This window comes from Lutjanus erythropterus, chromosome 12 (assembly GCF_056507025.1).
Source record: "Lutjanus erythropterus isolate fLutEry1 chromosome 12, fLutEry1.hap2, whole genome shotgun sequence".
NCBI classification, from domain to species: Eukaryota; Metazoa; Chordata; class Actinopteri; order Lutjaniformes; family Lutjanidae; genus Lutjanus; species Lutjanus erythropterus.
Window position 1 is genome coordinate 38,793,765 of NC_139328.1, and position 16,191 is coordinate 38,809,955.

The window sequence follows — 16,191 nt, forward strand, 5'->3', positions numbered from 1 at the left end:
AGTAAGGTTTTATATTTGAGATTGTCAAGCTGGCCCTGGGAGAACACATTGTGGCTTGGATGTTGGAGTTGGATGACATTCCACAAACATCTCTGCCCAAAGAGGAAGTAAACTAATTGGTGTTTCTTATTCTCCTATTATTTTCCCTTAACATATAAATTATAAATAACATTATTTTATTCTTCTGTTCCCCACATATAAGAACTGAAATTTTAAATAATTCAATTTATCACAGTATCTGTGAAGCCTTGTCCACAAAAACAAATATGAATGCAGCCATAATAGTTTGGTTTTCCTTTGCAGAAATGACAACTGATAATTGCATCAACTTAAAAACAGGGCTTCCACGACAATATGGATCAGCCAGTCAGCTGGAAAAAGTAGCCAGCCAGGGGGTCCAGGGGCATGCTCCCCTGGAGAAAAAATCTGTCCATAGAAGCCCAAATGAGGTGTCTCTGATACATCAGGAAATTACCTCTAGACAAAATCAAGGCAACTGTATCCTGGAACTACATTTCCCATGCTGCTTTAGAAACTGTAAACAGGAAGCATAATGTTGCCATATAGTGAGTTACACTGTGAGCTACGGCTTGAGCCCTGTTTTCTTTAACCGATATTTACATGTTAACTGGCATCATTATAAGTATGCTGAATTAACTACTAACAGCTCCTTTCTTGTAACGTTCTGCAGACATCCATACAACTATCACTGGATTACTGTGACACTCAAGAAGACATATAAAGTTGACAATGCTCAATTAGGTTCTGGAATTATTGGTCACCATTCACTTCCATTGTTTGGGAGATTCTGTAACACTGTTTTCCTGTGAAACTCCAGCAGTGTTTTGTGGACTAAAAAAACTAAACCTCACCTTCAATCAGCATGAGGGTGAGTAGATAATGACTGTATTTTATACCTGCAGATGCATTTTTCATCAAAACTAGAACATCTATAAAATGTAGACAATACAGCAGCTCAAAGCCAGACTGATGGTGGTGACCCGTCTGCAGCTTTTTACTGAGTGCTTCAGTTGGAGGGCTGAACAGGTGTGTTTGGGTCTAGTCGTGGCGACGTTAACTGGGGCAGGAGATCGGCAAGCGCTGTGGTCGGGGCTGGGAGAGATGCTCTCATTTTGGCTATATAAGCCCTTTTAAAATATAAATTAAATAATGGAATTAAAAAAATCTACAACTTGAATTTCTGTGTGGGGATCCTGTTGGCAGGGTGGGGGTGTCTGTTAGGGGGGCGGGGCGCCCTGCCAAATACACTATAGGGGAAACACTGGCCTCCATGAGCTGTGTCACAGCCTTGGCATGTGTGTGTGTGTATCTACGTATATGCACCTGTAGTTTTTACAACACCTGTCTGTCACCTGCTTCGGGTGTTTCTTTTCTGTCCCCCCTCCAAACTCACCTGCACCCCCCTGTTGAGCAGCCTCACAGTTTGAGGACCTCTGGCTTATCATATCAGCCTATATGATGGCTAAAAAGTAAAATGACACTGCAATTAGAGCTGCAATATATCGTTTGAGCATCGTCATTGCAATGTACGTGTGCACAATAGTCACATTGCAGGTCCTGCGATGTAGGAGGCAAATGAACTAAACGTGTTCTCATCTAATTTCAAGGGTACCTGACACACACTGTGTTCAGCGATCCACCAATCACAATTGTTCTTAATCTGTTTGCCAAAGCAGACCACGCCCCTGCATATGGAGTGAGTTGCAAGATCAGTGCAGGTTAATTGTCCACAAGATGGTAGCAGTGCAGCATAACATAAAGTGCTATTCAAGTCCTGTATAATAATAATTCCTGTATTTTTTCATATCGCAATATATATCGCAGGGTTAAAAAAAATCGCAATGTCAGTTTTTTCCAATATCGTGCAGCCCCACCTGCAATGCATAAATGTCAAACTTGACTGCTATCATTGAGAAAGTGTCACAGCACTGGCAAGTTTAGTTTTTCATTGTAAAACTATTCACATGTGAGAGGTGGTGTTTGTATCTACAAACCACAAAAAATGATGTCTTACTGTGCAGCCCCCCTCACCTCTACTGGACCAGCTCAGTTTGATGGACTGCTTCAGTCTCACTGCTCTCATCAACCTGTTTCCAGCAGACAGCTGTTGTCAGTGAAAAAGCTCTGATAAACCTGCTGTACACCACCGGTCCAGCAGCAAACAGCAGACAGACTCAGCTAGAGACAGGCTGGTGGATGCAGAGGAGCTTTTAGCAGCTGAAGAGACAGACATTTCTCTCAGGAGTCGATTGAGACTATTTTGACTGAATTTGCAATTACAATATGCAATACAATTAGTGGGAATGATCATTTTTGCATTAGAATTTCCATTTTTTAATGCAGAAAATAACTATTAAAATCATGACGATGTGGTATTGGGGTGGAGAACAAGACTCAGGTCATTTCTGAAGCACTACAGTATACACTTTTCCTTGAAAAAAAAATCAGTTCTGGATCTGTGACTTGGCTATTGCACTTGTGCAGCCCCAGTGGAGACCAAACCGGAGCTAAAAGGAGAGTGAATATTGGAATTGGTGGACGTAATCATCAACAGTGACTTTATGTTCAGAATGTACAATAATGTCTAGGGCTGAACAATTAATCCAAACTTTAGCTAAATTGCAGTATGGTCTACTGCAATTGCACGATGCACAATATTTGGTGAAATGTGTGCCAAAATATCATTTTAAATGAAATATTGTGGTGCTGCAGGGGTGTCCTGGCCAACATCATTCTCACATCCTTAAGCAATAACCCACCACAATCATTTTAAAGTGTTTTTAATGAAAATGAGAATAATGATGTAAAAATGATCCTTTCCTCTAATGTCACATATCATATTATAGCAATTGCAAGATCAGTCAAAATAATTGCAATTAGATATTTCTTCAAAATTGTTCAGCCCTAATCATAGCCATGTAATGAATGCACCAAATTAATTCTAACAGGAAAGGTGATTGTGTACTTAAGCTTTTGCTATGAAATCATAAAAGTGGCTATTTAGATTGTATATTCTGCGTGTACTTGTATGAAATCCAACAAATCTTTGGCGCTTGCTTTGAAACTAAATCACGTACTAACAAGACAACTGAGCCGGAGCCTAACACCTGTGCACCTGTTGTCTGAGTGTGCTTCAGTCTAAGAGGTATTTTGACAGCTTGGACATGAAACAGTTGTGATTCTAAAAGCACCAGCAGTGAGCGTCATTAGGTGATAAAACTGTTAGCTTGGTGGCCTGGTTAGGAGAGCTCAGGCTGCGGCCCTGATGGCTTCAGCTGCAGAATGTAAGAATGTGCTATTTTAAAAGATGGAAGTAACTTGAGACACTGGGAAGTCTGTTGGCTGGCCAAACATAACTCCAAGCAGCTATCTTCCTACGTGGAATAAACCTAAGCCTTCTTCACAGCAGCACACTGGAGACACTGGACTAGACTCTGGAATAAATTAAAGAAGAGAAAAAAAAATGTTTCTGAAATGATCTACTCATATTAAAAACAGAGCCCGTCTGGGATAGTCACTTCACACATAGTGACAGTCCTACAGAGTTTCTGAATTCATTCATTTAGTGAAGTCCTTGGTAAAAATAGTAACACTGTGTAACACAGTACCTGCCAGGAATCTTACACCAGTACCCTACACACATTCACTACAGCCTGATTCAGGTGGGACCTGTGAGTGTGTCACTCACTGCACCCATTCTGGACAGCTTAAAAAAAATTCTTAATACCAACAGACTAATTTCAATTTCATGGTGAAAGTTGATTTTTTAAGTGTTTAGATTTTGCTTTCATTTTTTTTTTCTAAACTTGCTCTGTGCCAGAAAACAGCCTTGTCCTCAACAAGATTTCACAACTTTAAATAATAAAAAAAAAAAATTGTTAAAAGCCTTTAAAGTCTAGAAGTAACAATTCCCACTGATAACATCAGTGTAAAAATGTGCTATTATAATCATCTTTGTTTGAAAATAGATTTTTTAATGAAAATGTTGGCCCTTTAAAGTTTTGTATTTATCAGGCACAACAAGGGTCAGCTACACCCTAAGGATCCCTGTCTCACTTCCCTGTTTAAAAAAGGCTGAATATTGCTCAAGCACTGGTAAACTTCATATTTTTCAACAGATTCATTTAATAATATTTCTGTCAGATGTGTCTCCACCATAACATGTCAACTCTGTAGTCCTTCTAAATCAAAGATAAGTAAGAATTATGGTTTAAAAATGTGTATTTTGATTAACATTAAGAGACTCTGAGACACTAAAAAACAATTACGCTGTGAAATAGAAACATGGAACATTTTGTCGACTTTGTAAGATGTCAACTCTGTCAGATTTTCCATTAAAAATATAATCACTAGGAGCATGGCCTGTTACAAGGTTTAATAGCCAAGGGTTTGATCTTTTAAAATATATTTTCAGCATAATTTGAGTAAAACAATCAAAAATCCCTCAAAATATGTTTTTGTTGCAATCCTCAAGAATAAATACAGGAGCTGTCCTTTTGTTTCTTAATTTCTGTGCAAATCTGACTGATGATGTCTATTTGTGAAGTATTTTTTCTGGGCTCTCTCTTTCCCTCCACCTAATCAAGAATTAGGGAAGCTGTAAGTGATTGTTAATGAACTTTGAGAGCACTCTGGATACAAATTTCTTATTTAGCCAAACATTATCTAATAATTCATAAGACATTATCCAATAATTCAAAAGAAAAATTGCAAAGATTAGAGGAAAGTCAGAAAAAAAAAACCTTTTTTAGTCTGATGTAAATGTTTTTTCTGATTTTATATGCTGCTAGGAATCTTTTAACCCCTCAGAATGACATGTGACCTTTCAATGTAAAGGTCATGATTTGATTTGAATTTTTTGATTTAAACATTTTTTTAATTTTGCACTGATGTTTATGCCATTGTTAGACAATTGACTCTTGACGTCTAAAGGTTAGCAGATCATTGGTTTTATGCCCTGACAACTGTCATTAACATTTTCATATTCTTCTTTAAAAAAGACAGTCTATATGGTATCAAGTATGATATAATTTCTTTCAATTTCTTTCCTCAGACACTTGTTGGATGACGCAAGTATGTGTGGGAGGAGAGAAAAACAAATACTGGGAGGATCGCAGAGTCTGCCTTTGGATTTGATTCATGAAACTGAAAACTAATTACAATCGAGTTTTCGATTAGTATCGGAATTATGCCAGAAACCAGAAACCACTGCTCTACTGCAGCTCATCTCAAACAGTCATTCCCAAACACTGGGTCGTGACCCACAGGTGGGTCACAGCAGATTTTGCCCAGCTCAAAGAAATTGAGTTGTCAAAACTCAAAAATCTATCACAGCAAGTTGCCTTGAAATTTTAAGTTGCCTCAACTTTTTTTTCTGAGAGGAAATACAATAATGAGATGACCTGTTAACTCAGCCTAACCCTTAGAAAAAAGGGAACCAAAAGGGTTCTTCCTGAAGTGCTCTGGTTCTACTCAGAAAAATTTGCTTCTGAGGAACCGTTTCTGGAAGAGTTTGTCAAGGGCTCTTTGTAAGACTAAACGGTTCCATTAAGAACCCTTTTCATCCAAAGAACCTTTTCTAGAAGAAAGCATTCGTCAAGGATTGTTGAAATATTTGAAGAACTCTTTGAAAGGTTCTTTGTACCGCAATATGAAACAGTTCTCGGTAGAATCCCCTGGGTTGATTCTAGATAAAAATGTTCTTGGTGCTGAATTTCTAAGGGTGTATGTAACACTGTCAGAAAACGTGCAACATGTTGCTGTGTAAATAAAACTTTGATTGAGGAGAAAAATACATTTGGTATTGTTTGGTAAATGCAATATTTTTCATATTTTGTAAGTGTGTTAATCAATTAATTGTGTGTACTTTTATCAATGATCGATTAAGGAGAAAGCTTACAATTTGCAACCCCAGTATAACTTGATGTATGATCACCATACATACTTATATATGTTGGTGCCAATTTCATCCAAATGTGATGGAGAATCACATCAAGGTCCACTCACTTGATTGTTTTCTCACAATGTTGTCTGCCAAAAGAAATTCATCTCAGTAATGGTAGAAAACTGGCAATATTAGAATTGAAATCTAGTTGTGTTTCTCTAAATATAAATGAGTACACACAGAAAACTTATCTAACTGGACATCTGGTGCCAAGTTTGACCGCTTGGCATGAGCTGTTGGTGAAGAGTTTTGTGTTCTGTGCTGAGGACACAGTTTCAGCATTAGCCCGTCTATAAATATACTACTGACAACGGACTGAGCCTCAAGGAGGTTAATATACTGAAGAACCAACACAAGTCCATGACATTGAAAATACATAGTGTGATATATTGTAATTTAATGAGTCATGTGGAAAACCACTGGAACTCATTTTTCCTTTTAATTAAAATGTTACTTTTGAATCAAGTGCTTTGTGTTTTCTTACATGACTCGCAATAACACTTATATATCTGTTACAATTAGATTACTACTAAAAATGCAGCTATTGCTGATGCCACTAGTGATTACTATTACTACTGCTCTACTGTACGAGGAAGAATGGAGGCATAAGAAAAAACAGAAAATGCATCAAGCAACGGGAAAAGAAAGAATGAGGAAAATACAAAAAAGAAAATGTCCTAAACTATGAAAATCCTGAAGCATAAAGTCTGCTGTGTAAAAGAAGCAAATTCCAAATCTGTGATATTACTATAAATCTACTAAATCATGAGTAAACATGACAAGGTATGACTTAACACTGCAGAACAGAAGAGTTTATCCCTGTCACTTCCAGAACAGATCCTACCACCTGTTGGTGTCCCTCAGTTTTATATAAAGTTTCACTTAATGTGCTTCTGATATGTCAGTCCTGGTTGATTACAGTTTCTGGGCTGGACTGTGAGCATAGTCATTGTCTGGTCCTCTTGGGTAAACATCATTTGACTAATTCTCACTTTGATTAGCATGGTATTCAGATAATTAACTGATTAATTTAAAAATATTGTCCAACTCTACCGCAGATAAAAGCTAATATTTATAATATTATGAAATATGGAGCCCCAGAGTGTTCAATATTAATCACACAGTATGTCATTTCTGCCACCAGGGGGCTCTCAATCAAAACAATAACAAAAGACGGACTTTGATGACCTTGTTAAGTAGCATGGGATCATGGGAGTTGTTGTCTTCATTGTGAAACACCGTTACTGATGAAAAGCTTTTTCACATTACATTAAGTCATGTTCCCTTACTGCCTTCCTCACACTCTGAAGTATCATGTGTTTCTCTGGAAGCTACAGCAGGTAGAGGGGGTACAGGGGATATGACGCCATTGATGGTCACCCAAATGAAATTGTTACCTTGTGGATTTGGTTTGAAGATTGTTGGAGTCGTTTGGGATAATAAGTACACAACTTTCACACTGACACACTTTTTATTAAGTTAGGATAGAAAATTAGATATTTATATTTAGAGGCAGAGTTAAGTTTCTCATCTTCAGCAAGAAATGGGTCATCGAGGCAGTCTTCATGTCTGTCCTAGACTATGGGGACATTATCTATAGACATGCCTCTGCCTCAACTCCCTAACCACTAGACTAGGCTAGTTTGTCACTCCAGACTGAGTACTGGTGACAGTTATTCTACACATCACTGCATCCTGTATGAAAAGTTTGAGTGGACATATATAACAGTTAGACATGACAGAGGTTGGTTTCTATTCATTTATAAAGCCCTGATTTGAAAAATTACCATCATTTATAACTTCCTGGTCCAACATTCATTATCCAACACACTCAGGTGATTGGCTGACACTTCAAGTCCCATGTACAAACAGTAATTTTGGAAAAAACTGTCTTTAGTTTTTGTGCTGCAGACACCTGGATCACTTTACAACATACATTAGAACTGAACACACTTGTACCCATAGGTCAATTTAAAACCATGAATATTAACTATTCTGTTCTTGAATCTAACTGCTTTAACTGTGTTCTGTTGTTGTCTGTTTGTTTGTGTGTGATTATTGTATTAATTGCTTATTATATATATGTTTTGTTTTCTTGTTATATTTTTCTGATTGAAGGGTGCTCTTGACATCATTGTAAATGAGGGCACTCTCTCAATGATTCCTCCAGATTAAATAAATGTTGAATGAAACTCAACGAAAATATGTAACAGGTTATCTTTAGACATTCAGACATGTTACATATTAAATAGAAAATAAGTATTAAGACACACACAAGTAAATTGTGAAAAATATATAAATTCTCCACTTGCACAATGTAGTGTGACATAAATCTGCTTTACGTACCATCTGTCTCTTAGCTTAGGTGTCAAATCTGAAGTATATGTCTATGGTCACCCAAGAGCTTTTTCATCCAGATGTTATTAAAATACTTCATGTTTTATAGCTTAATTTGTACATATTGTTAACATTTTAACGTTTGCTTTGTATATACTGTATGTTAGTGTTCAGTTAGTATTTTTGATTTCGATAATCACATAGGTGTCCTTAAATAGCGAGTTAGCCAGTTAGCTATCCTAGCTAGCTGCTAACATGAAGAAAATCACAATGAAGTTTATGAGGAGGGCGTCAGCTCCACAGAAGCCCTTCTTCACAGAAATCCCACAGTATTGCTGCAACGAGGGCTCCCCTTTAAGCCCACTTTGTGTAACGCTGACCAAGCAGCGCCGCCATAAACCCGCCCCAGTGTGTCCTTACAGCAAACTAGCACTGTACAATCAAAAGAGGTGTGTCATAACAAAGCAGCACAGTGGTCACCAGCTCATTCTGCTTGTTTATAATCACACTCAGAGCTGATAACCCCATGGCTTTATAACATAAAGGTTTTTATGTATTCCTGATAAATGGGCTGTTACTTCTTCTACTACAGATAAGTTAGCAGATCAGCGCCTTGTGTGATGATCTGTGGGGAGGATTTCTCTCCTCCTGTCTGCATGTATGTGTGTGTGTGTGCTTCGTGCACACAGCTCTGTAAAAAGTGTCAACTCGTCTCTGTCTCTCTCCCAGCTTAAAACAACTGAAAAAATATGTAGGATAAGTTTGTATTTTAACACAGACAGCAGCAAACATGTATGGTCACTTTCACAATACAGTGTAGATCAGTGACTTTTATTCTGGGCAGCTCCTTCAAGCATTGAGTGTAGAAAAGAACCATGGCAACCTAATGTTAGCTTAAGGCTAGCTAATGTTGCTTATGGTAATCTATAACTCAAAATCATCAAAAATACTAACTTAACACAAATACACACTATATACAAAGTGAACTGTAAGCCACTGATAATATGCACAAATTGAACTGTAAAAAGTGACTGATGGTCCATAAAGCAGATATACGTCACACTACATCGTGAAACAATAATTTGTCATTTATTCCATAATATACATTTTTATTTCAAAACACCTTCTTTAAAAAGTATTCTTTTATTTCATGTTATTTTTTTCATAACATAATTTGTATTGACAATGGTCTTGTCACCGCCCTCCACTCTTCAGCCAGTCACATCTATTTGCCCCCTGCGTCTTAAGCTAGCAAGTTCAGCCCTGCTATCAGAATTAGCCCATTAGCACCTGTTAGCTGAGCAACAACAATGTCAAAGCAATTCTGAACCAACTATATGCACACACAACTGATTTCCAATCTTAAGAACACAGTTTGGAACAATCTGGCTGTAAACTTATTAGGCTTGATTTTTCCACTCTTGAAGGCGCGGGGGAAACAGCCCTCTGACCGTGGCTCTGCTCGCAGCAGCAGGATCAGCCTTTTGGAGAGCGCCGTGTGCGGCACCATCCTGAGTTGGTTTACTGGTGAGGCTTGTGTGGGGGGTATTAAGGGCCTGTGCCCACTGGAATCAGAAAGAGGTAATTTTCTCTGTCAGTATAACTGTCCAAACTTATGCTGAGTCTACAATCATTCACTATTCACTATATATTCCACTACATATACACCAATACTGATTATTAGTTATCAAGGAAACTTAATGTCTTGGTGTTAAAATTTGGAATAACAAACACAAAACTTCATTGAAATTAAACATATGTTTAATTAAAACAGAACGTTTCAACTTTACCTTAAAAAAAGTGAAGGAGTTTGCCAGGAGTATTTCTTAAAATGAACTTTAATTTTATTAAACAAATAGGTTGAATGGATATTTTATGAAGTGAAAATAAATGGGGACCAGGTAGCTCAATTGGCAAAGTTTTTGCTCCATGTACTGAGGCTGACAGTCCTGTGCAGCTGCTGTGGGTCTGACACCCGCATGCAGCCCTTTGCTGCATATCACCCCCCAACTCTCTCTCCCCCTGTCTTGTCCTTACTTATGCTTTCCTATTAAATAAAGACATTTTTTTAAATAAAAATAATATATTTAGTAATATTATTGGAAGTAATATTGGATCTGAACATCAATCAGGCAGATAATCAGTCGACCCCTAAAATCATGTTCTTGATATTTGGTAGTGATGTCCTAATGTGATTACTACACCCTATACAGTGAACTGAAAATACCCCCAATGCATTGCAAAAAGTAGTGCAAAACTGATGAAGAGTGCTGTATGTTAGCAGCGTCCTAAAAGCTTTTTCAGTGTTGCCAACTAACACAACATATAGTACTCACAGAAGTCCCCATTTCCAGCAGCGAGCAGTGACAGATCAAATGACTCCAGATAAAACCTTAACCCACTAACCTAAAACTATGTAAAGAACTGTGAGTGTGACAGCTTTGAGACAGGTCAGTGGTGTTGGTGGAGACGTAAACTTTGTTACACAAGTTTAAGGTGGTGGACACCACCCCCTCTTTTTAAAACAAATATGACTAACAGCTACTGAGGCTCCAAAATTGTGTATCACTATTCACTACCACACAACTAAACCACAATATGATGATTACAAGCCAAAATGTCAAGTGAATAAAATTCATAAAATTTAATAAAATCAAATAAAAACACTTGCTTTATATGTTAATCACAATTCCAGCTTTACAGAAAGCAGGCAAGCTCAAAGGTCTGTCCACAGCTTCAAAACACAACTGAATAAACACAAGAAGAAACACAAGTATATTACAAAGCCAATGTTCCACTTTGTTTGTGTGTGTGTGTGTGTGTGTGTGCGTGTGTGTGTTAATGAGGTGTTTAGGTATATATCTGCTCACACTATGTTTTTGCTGTGGTTTCTAAAGATAGGTATATTAATATGTTCCAACTCTGAGAAACATGCAGCAGTGCAAAGAGTACTGAAAGTCTGTCCTCAAGTACAAGTACTGTTACATTACTAAAACATTACTAAAATAAGATTACTGTTGTTATAAATGTACTTAAGAAAAAACACAAAGTATTTGTCCCAAAAAGTACTCAGAGTCACAGTCACCTCTCCAAACTAGGGTTCCAAATTTTGTGCATTTTTTTTTCTGAACTAATAATTGAAACCGTTAACAATAAAAAAAATCATTAATAATTTATAAGTTACAAAACATGTGTTTTTCTTGTTTTCAGTGTTTTTGTGATATAAAAATCCATGAATACATTTTTAATTGGTTAAATTCTTAATAATAATTAATCATTAATCGCTAACATCCTTCCTGAAAATGTGTGCTGCTGCAGCATTTTGTTGTATGTCTTTGTTGTCATTGGTTTGGAAATTAATTCAAATTGTACTCAGTACTCAACTATGATTTTAAACAGTAACTAAGTAGATTACATTTTACAGTGCATACTTAAGTATGAGTAAAAGTACAGACTTGAAAAGTACCCAAAACACTACTTAATTAGAGTAACTTGAGTATTTGTATTTAGTTACTTCCATCCCTGGAAACATGTACTTCAATTTAACGCCATGTCCCCATGATGTGTCCCTCCCTCCGTCTCACCTCCATCCCCGTACGTCTCCACGCCGTACCCATCCTGCAGTCCGTTACTCCAGGTGCCCTCGTACCTGGCCGGCGTGTTGAGGCTCTGCCGGACCCCGTACCGGCCCTTGAAGCCGTGGGTCCACTCTCCCCGGTAAATCCACCTGCCCTTGGTCTCTACGCCCAGCCCGTGGCGTTTCCCCTGAGCCCAGTAGCCCTGGTACAGGTTCCCGCTGGGCCAGGTGTAGACGCCCACCACCTCGAACCCGTTGGACCAGGAGCCGGAGTACTCGCCCTGGCCCTTGGGACCGGTGCACACGCCGTGGCCGTGGGCTTTGCCGTCCTCCCAGCCTCCGCAGTAGGTGCCACCATCGTCAAAGTCGAACCGACCGCCCGTCATTCAGAAACGGAGGGTGAATAACTGCTGGGCGGCTGACGAACAAGTCCAGAGTGTTGTTCAGATGCGGAGTGACGCTGACACGGAAGCCACGGGGAGAAGACGAGCTCTGGGCGGAGGTGTAAGGGACCGGGGAGTGATGGCGGCGGCTGGGCGCATCAGCGGAGCTCTGTCGGTTACTGGAAGCGGGACGTGGGAGGGTGAGAGGCGGCCGCCACGGCTGCCACAGTCGCTCTACAGCTCAGCGCTGGAGATCGCTCCCACTGCTCCGCGTGAGGCGAAGACAACACGCTGCTTCCTGTTTGACCTTTCAAAACAAAAGATACATTTAGGGATCATTTCTGTCATAGTATGCAGGTATGGGTCAGATTACTTTGAGATGTAGTCTGAATACAAATTACACAATATTTTTGTTATTAGTAACATTTTGTAATCAAACATTGAAAATGTTCCACTAAGCCATAAAATTTGAATCCCACAATTATTTTTCTCTTTAAACATCTCAAAACATTAGCATATAAAATGCAATAAAATGCAAAGGGTTCTTTTTTCTCCTTCCAGGTTAGCCACAAAAGGGAGCAAAATCCTAAATGTTTGACACACTTTTGATCAGTAACTTAAGTAAACTTAAGTAAAAATATAAAGTAGTCGTCTCAAAAACTATTCAGAGTATTAGTTACTTTTTATCTCTTGATGTTTAATACATTATCAATAGCAGACATTCAATCAAAGATGTTTCTGTTTCTCCAAATCTACAGTTTAAATTTCTCTCAACTTTCTCTCTCTTCTGCTCAGAAGTCACAGTCACTTCTCCAAACTTGGGTCACAAATTTTGGGTTTTTCTTAATCGATAGTTGACAACGCTAATGATCAATTAATAATTAATTACGTATAAGATTTATTTTACTTTTTTCTCATTTTCATTTTTTAGTTTCCTTATTCAGCAAATGTCTCCACCAGACAAAATAATGTTGAATGAGGTGCAGTTACTTCCATTTCTAGACTAATTAAATATTTATGAATACCGTTTTAACTGGTTAATTTCTCAATGCTGATTAATCTATTAATCATTATCATCCTGTCTCTAAACCTGTGCTGCTGCAGTGTTTTGTTTTTCATCCATATGTCCTGTTTTTTATTGACCAACTTGTGATCCACAAAAATGCAGATGAAAGGTTTGGATATTAATTCAACCTGTACTCAGTATTCAATTATTATTCTGAAAGTATCTAAGTAGATTACATGGTGGACATCAGTGCATCACACAGGAGGTGTTTTTCACAGCAGCCATACTGATATGAAATAGCAGGGTGAACAAAGGTACCGACGATGCTAATTAAGATCCTGTTCTATTTAATATAGCAGAGCCTTCAGTGAGCCAACAAACACAACAACAGTAGACTGACTCAGTTTTACCTGATTGGAATGGAACCTTAATTAATGACATTAGTAACACCCAGGGGTGGAAGTAACTAATTGCAAATTGGTTAATGATTTATGATTAATCATTAACATCCTTACTCCAAACTTGTAGTAGATTACATAGAGTAATGCATATATGTTAGGAGCCCTTTGTTGGAATTGCTGGTCCCAGGTTTGTTGTGTGTCATCTTGTTTGCAGTAATGTGATGGTTGGTAATCCAGCCTTGTTTGTGACACAGAAACAATGTGAGAAATTTTTAAGGCTGGTATCCTGGGATCTGTTACACCGGCATAACACTGGCATAAGGTAAAACTTATTATTCTAGAGTTTACAACATTTATTATTGATGTATTATGTTAAATTAAATTGTAGGATTTTACATGACAGCAGCCTCTTAAAGGGCTAGTATGAAGGGTTTTCCCTGTGCAGACATAAAACAGTCTATTCAAAGCTTTTAACATGGCTGATTTCTAAATTTAGAAACAACACCAGCTGTTCTCACTGTTACTTTAACTGAACATGTAATACTGAAAGAACTACAGTGGAAATAATGAAGAGATCAAAACTTTTTTTTAAACAATAAAGTAATTGCTGTGTATAAATGTATCATTGATTCACCTGAATGGTTCTATTAGCAGTCAGTACATAGGGCAACATTGTTTTCCTAGAAGCATTAAGAAATGCGCTTTTATTTTGAAAGGAGGAACTCCTCTTTGCTTGTACTTTTGTGACTAACAATAACCAGCTTCACTCAGCCGTGAGTCTGTGAGTGTGCAGGCCTGACATACACACAACAGGCGGATGGACAGTTTTCATGTGATGCGTGTTCCATCAGTCAGCAGCACATACAGCAGGGACAGAGGTTATTGATCCTGACTGGACTTCAAATACTGCCTGTAGATTTGAATACTCTATTGCTGGGTTGCACCACCAGTCAGTTTTTGTTAAATAGTGATTTTAACTTTAAATATGTTGCACCAAACTTTTAAACTAGCTTAAAATTAAGAAGGATTGCAGTTAAACCTCTTTTTAAAGGACCAGTGTGTAAGATTTAGGGGTATTTATTGGCAGAATATAGCAGATATGAATAAAATCACCTAACAGTCATGGAGAGAGTACTGAATATCTGTACTCAAGTAAAAGTTCTGTTACATTACCAAAATATTACTCAATTACAAGTAAAAGTGCTGGTGTAAGAAACTTAAGTAAAAGTAGTAATAATAGATAATAAAACAAAATATATATTTTAAAGGTATGTGCTTTGTTTTCCAAAGCTGAGGAGTATTCTGTTGGTTGCAATCAACAACCTCACCCCTAGATACCATTAAATTCTGCACACTGGTCCTTTAAACTTGAGTTTAGTTTTTACCCTAAACCTGGACTAAATTTAATTCTGTTCTACCAAAAGTTTAAGCTCCAATTTAAAATATGACCTACCATTTATTTTAAACCTACACCTGAGGAGGTTTAACTTATAAAATGTCTGTATGTTTGAGATGGATTGAGTAAAATAACCAAGTTCTTTGAAGAAAGTTAAGAACAGACTCAATAATGAATTTTAGGATATGTCTGTTACTTTAAAAGCAGGAAAAGACAACACTTATGACATGTCACCATGTAACAGTATCCAAAGTCTAAGACCATATCTAGTAACACATCTAATGACATCAGTATATTGTTGTTATATTACCCCCCCCATACACACACATATGAGTCTGTGCGTACTACATCAACGCACTCACATCATGTTTACTTAACTTGTACAGACATTTACACACCACGTTGAAACAAAAATTGGAGTTTGGCTCAGAATTTGAAGATGTAAAATCTAAATGTCTTTACAACGTGTGTTATACTGTTTAACTCACCATATGACCTCTGTTAGTGTCCACACAAAGCTTCCCCACGATGACTGAGCTGACCTGGCTGTTGAACTGAAAAAAAAATGGACTCACCTGATGAATATTTGAAGGAACCAACAGAATCTCTGTTTTTCCACAGGAGAAATATGTGGAACATGTGAGAGCAGCAGTCTATCAGGGGTTTAATTCAACAGAATCAAAGTAACATTTAACTACCAATTAACCAGATTAGTTTAATTTAAGATTATTTGTAATCAGAGTTTAGCAAAACTCGGTTTGAAATTAATATATCAGATTCAAAATAAAGCTTTGTTGTACAATCTCAGTCTCAGTTCAGTAAGTCCTAGTTTAATGATTTAAATCAATATAGAGAAGCTTGCTCACCAAAATATAAATAAAAAATAAATAAATTCAGGAGCTGTGCTAGGATCCAGTAGCATAAGTATAAAAGAGCAGGGAAACTGTTAATGTTTGGCTGTTCTGTAATCCTTAACTATATTGTTAAGCTAACACTAGCTAAAAGTTAACAAATGTTACATTGTTTGCAAGCTAATCTTAGCTAAAAAGTAACCATATTTTGGAGCTAGCTAAAAAGTTAGTTAACCTACTCATGGTGGCTCGGCAAAGAGGCTTGAATTTCTCCT

General features: G+C 37.5%; 1 protein-coding gene across 2 annotated transcripts in view; it reads right to left on the reverse strand.

Annotated features, from left to right (window-relative positions):
* Positions 1–12,509, reverse strand: part of jph1b (junctophilin 1b) — a 44,711-nt gene extending 32,202 nt beyond the window's left edge. Inside the window, exon 1 of one of the 2 annotated variants that reach the window (XM_084732656.1) lies at positions 11,887–12,509. In XM_084732656.1, the coding sequence (XP_084588782.1) occupies positions 11,887–12,265 (379 nt within the window). In that variant the 5' untranslated portion in view covers positions 12,266–12,509. The remainder of the gene's footprint in view (positions 1–11,886) is intronic. The other variant, XM_084732655.1, reaches the window with a different exon arrangement.
* Between the last annotated feature and the right edge of the window lie 3,682 nt (positions 12,510–16,191).